Source organism: Dipodomys ordii, unplaced genomic scaffold (assembly GCF_000151885.1).
Source record: "Dipodomys ordii isolate 6190 unplaced genomic scaffold, Dord_2.0 Scaffold36, whole genome shotgun sequence".
NCBI classification, from domain to species: Eukaryota; Metazoa; Chordata; class Mammalia; order Rodentia; family Heteromyidae; genus Dipodomys; species Dipodomys ordii.
In genome coordinates, this window is record NW_012267252.1 from 3,344,011 (window position 1) to 3,347,933 (window position 3,923).

A 3,923-nucleotide genomic window follows, 5' to 3' on the forward strand; every position below is an offset into this window, starting at 1 on the left:
ATTAACTACCAAAAAGCAAAAAAATGAAGCTGTGCTCAAAAGGTAGAATAAGGCGGGAATTGGCTTAGTGGTAGAGTGTTTGCCTAGCATGCAGGAAGCCCTGGGTTCAATCCCTCAGTACCACATAAACAGAAAGGGCCAGAAGTGAGGCTGTAGCTCAAGTGGTAGCCTTGAGCACAGACAGGCTCAGGGACAGTGTCCAGGCCCTAAGTTCAAGCCCTAGGACTGGCGCAAAGAACAAATAAAGCTGAGGGACAGTTCCCTGGGCATGAGTCCTTGGGTATAGGAGGCAGGGACTGGGTAAGAATGAAGGAACAGAAGACACTGTATGAACTCATTACCTGACTCATGTAATTGCAATCCTTCTATACATCACCTTTACGATAACACTAATTAAAAAATAATGGATGTCCAGTGTCTAAATTGAATGGACAAAAACAATCCTCAAAAAGTCCAGTTCAGCCAGGTGCTGGCCTCTCCCTCCTGTAATCCTAGCTACTGAGAAGGCTGAGATCTGAGGATCGTGGTTTAATGCTATCCTGAGTGGAAACTCTGTTAAGACTCTTATCGTCAATGAACCACCAGAAAACTGGAAGTAGCACTGTGGCTCAAAGTGGTAGACCATTAGCCTTGAGCGCAAAAGCTCAGGGACAGTGCCTAGGCCCTGAGTTCAAGCCCCACAACCAGCAACAACAACAAAAAATCAGTTCCCAAAAATTAATACATTTGATAATGTCTAAATAAAAAAATACATAAGTAAACAAGTGAACAGAAACAAACAAGGGGAAAAAAACGTTTTCAGAGCCTGGCGCCAGTGGTTCACACCTGTAATCTGAAACTATTCATGAGGCTGGTATCTAAGGATCACACTTTGAAGCTAGTCCAGGCAGGGAAACTCATGAGACTCTTATTCCAGTTAATCAAAAAAAAGCCAGAAGTGGAGCTGTGCCTCTAGTGGTAGAGTTGCTGCTAGCCTTGAGCAACAAAGAGACAGCACCCAGCCCTTGAGTTCTAAGGACGGGTAAAATAGAACAGCTGTTAATATTATTGTATAATTCTTTCCAGCAGGTGGCAGCATAACTACAGGTTCCATTCACTGTAATGGAAGTTACACCTTTGGCTGGTTTCCCAGTGGAGGTGAAGAGACCTAGAGACTTAGAGACCTAGTCTTGAATGAAGGCTTCTGGACTCCAGAGTCTTAACCCTTAGCCTAAGTTTCCAGTTCTCACAGTCTGTGGTGCTCAGCCTTTCCTTTCCTGGCCTGGATTTGCTGGTTTTCTCTCTGCCGGTTAGGTCCAGCTGGTTAGCTGTAGAATTGATATCTAAACAAACTATGTCTGTCTTTTGTCTTGCAGGGCTTGCTTCTGTGTGGCCGTCAGTGTATACAGATCCCAGGGTCTGTAGACTTTCTGCTGGAGTCTTTCTGTAGCACCTTCAAGATGGTACATGGGATGGTGCCAGGCCTGCGGCAGTGTGGCATTGTAGCTCTGTGTTCGCCCACATGTCCTGGCTAGCTGGTGATATTGAGACTCGAGGCCACTGGGACACCAATTCTCTCTCTTTCCTTCTGCAGTTCTCTGAAGCAATTTACTGCTTGTTTCATTCACTGGACTCTGAGAGGCTGGACAGGGCCGCCTACTTTTATTTTGTTGTTGTTGGTTGTGGGGCTTGAACTCAGGGCCTACGTGCTGTCTCTGAGCCTTTGTGCTAGCTCTCTACCACTCGAGCCACAGTGCCACTTCCAGGTTTTTTTTGTTTTTTGGGTCCAGTTATGGGGCCTGAACTCTGGTCCTGGGCGCTGTCCCTCAGCTCTTCAGCTCAAGGCTAGCGCTGTATCACTTGAGCCACAGTGCCACTTCCGGCTTTTTGTGGTACTGAGGAATCGAACCCAGGGCCTCATGTATGCAAGGCAAGCACTCTACCACTGAGCTACCTTTCCAGCCCGCCACTTCCAGTTTTTGAGTGGTTTCACGGGTCTTTTCTGCCCCGGCTTGTTTGGAACTGCGATCCTCAGATCTCAGCCTCCTGAGTAGCTAGGATTACAGGTGTGAGCCACCAGCTAGGCTGCCTACTTCGAATCTGCCATCCTGGCTTTGTCAGTGGTTACTTTTCAATGCTTCTTTGCTGAATTTTTCATTCAAATTCTGCAGTCTTTATGATTTTATTTAACTGTGTTCTCTTGTATCTTATTGTGCTTTTGTTTTTTTAATCATTCTTTAAAATTCCTAGCTAGACATTTAATCCATTTTTATTTCTTTGGACTATGTTGTTAGAAAGTTATTCTTTTGGAGCTGTTACATTCCCTTGCTTTTTCCACATTTTTTTTGTGCTCCTAAATTGACGTCTCTGGTAGATCAGATAATCAGTATTTATTTACTTATTGCACTACTGCAGTTTGAACTCAGGTGTCAACATACCAGTCAACCAGAAAATGGAAATTACATATGCAAAAGGCTTAGACAGCCTCGTGTGTATGACATGTTAAGTATGGATGGAATTGTTTTATGCTTCTACTATGCACTACCTTATATTTTAGGTATGAGAGAAACCCAGAAATATTGTGTCACTCAATGGCCATCCAGGAACTGTTTCAAATTCGCGGTGAGAAGCCTGGTTAGATGACTTGGGCAAGTTAGATGCCCTGACTGCATTCCACTGGTGTCTATGTGACCTTTCCATGTCAGCAGTCAGTTGGCTGACTGACTCGCTAGTCCCCTCTACCACGAGTCCTGCCACGCTTCTGTGCCCCATCCTTCCTGGAACTGCTGCCACATGCCTTGCTGGCTCCTCTCTAGGGGAGCGGTTTCCACACCTGAAATATGGGCGAGATTCTCTCCTTAGGATTTCAGCTTTCCCATTTGCTAGAAATTGGTAGATAGGACACTTCCCATAAAGAGGCAATCGCCTGCAGCCCAGACACACATATGGTCTAGGCAGAAAAGGCTGGAAGTTGGCAGGACGAATTCCTTCAGCGAAGCATCCTCCCAGAATGCTGGCATCACTGAATTGTCAAGGCATCACATTCCACATGGAGGGAGTCAAGAAAACACACTCGTGGCCATTACTGCTTTTATTTAGAAAATTACTGTTCAAATATAAACATCTCTAAATAGAAACACTTCACAGGAGACCGTCGCTGCCTCTGACCAGCGGCAGAGACGCTGTGGATGAAGACGAGTCCACAGGGGCCTCCGAATTTGCCAGGATTTTTAAGGCTGAAGGAGTGCTCGGAAGAGCAGGGGCTTTAAGGCTATTCTCAATTCCCTTTGTTGAAAGCCACCATTTCCCATTGCAGGGTAGGCTTCCTATCCAGGGAAGTGTGCTGAACCAAGTTTTTGGGGCAGATTGCTGGTGTACAGGTTAGCAAGTATCTTCCGCAGCTGGCGGAGGTCTTACCAGGCACTTTAGAACCTGGCTTTGAATACTGTCTCTGAAACATGGAGGTTTGTGATGAAACAGAAAAATCTTTCCAAGACTAGGATAAGCTTTTCTGGGAGCACCTATCTTCATTCAAATAAGTCACATGGGTTGCGTTACCTGCAACTGTGCACACACCCAGGCGGCAGGATTGGGCCCAGATGAAGGTGAAAGGCTTCCCGTCTCCCACCAGACCTGGCTGGTGTGAGACTAGTGCACAGCCAATACTTTTAATGGCAGCTGGAGCTCCATTGCTGCTGCCTGCTAGTCTAGGGAAATCTGTTGTTATTGAGCGCAGGGAGAGAAAGTCATGAGCACCCACAGATTGTCAGGAAGTGGCCTAGGGCTGTGTGGAACAGGGAAGGGGAGCTGTCAGTAACAGCTGTAGGAAAATGAAGGCCTAAGTATTTCTCAACAAAGGAGAGCTGTTCAATTTTGTATAACCAATCTCAGAATGTGATGAAATAGCTAAGATTTTATTTTAGGGACTTTAGAACCGAGAGAGA

At 45.9% G+C, this 3,923-nt stretch overlaps 1 protein-coding gene across 1 annotated transcript in view; it reads right to left on the reverse strand.

Annotated features, from left to right (window-relative positions):
• Positions 1 to 3,120: 3,120 nt before the first annotated feature.
• Positions 3,121 to 3,923, reverse strand: part of Dnmbp (dynamin binding protein) — a 54,197-nt gene continuing 53,394 nt past the window's right edge. Inside the window, exon 16 of the mRNA XM_013017580.1 lies at positions 3,121 to 3,264. Coding sequence (XP_012873034.1) covers positions 3,121 to 3,264 — 144 coding nt within the window. The remainder of the gene's footprint in view (positions 3,265 to 3,923) is intronic.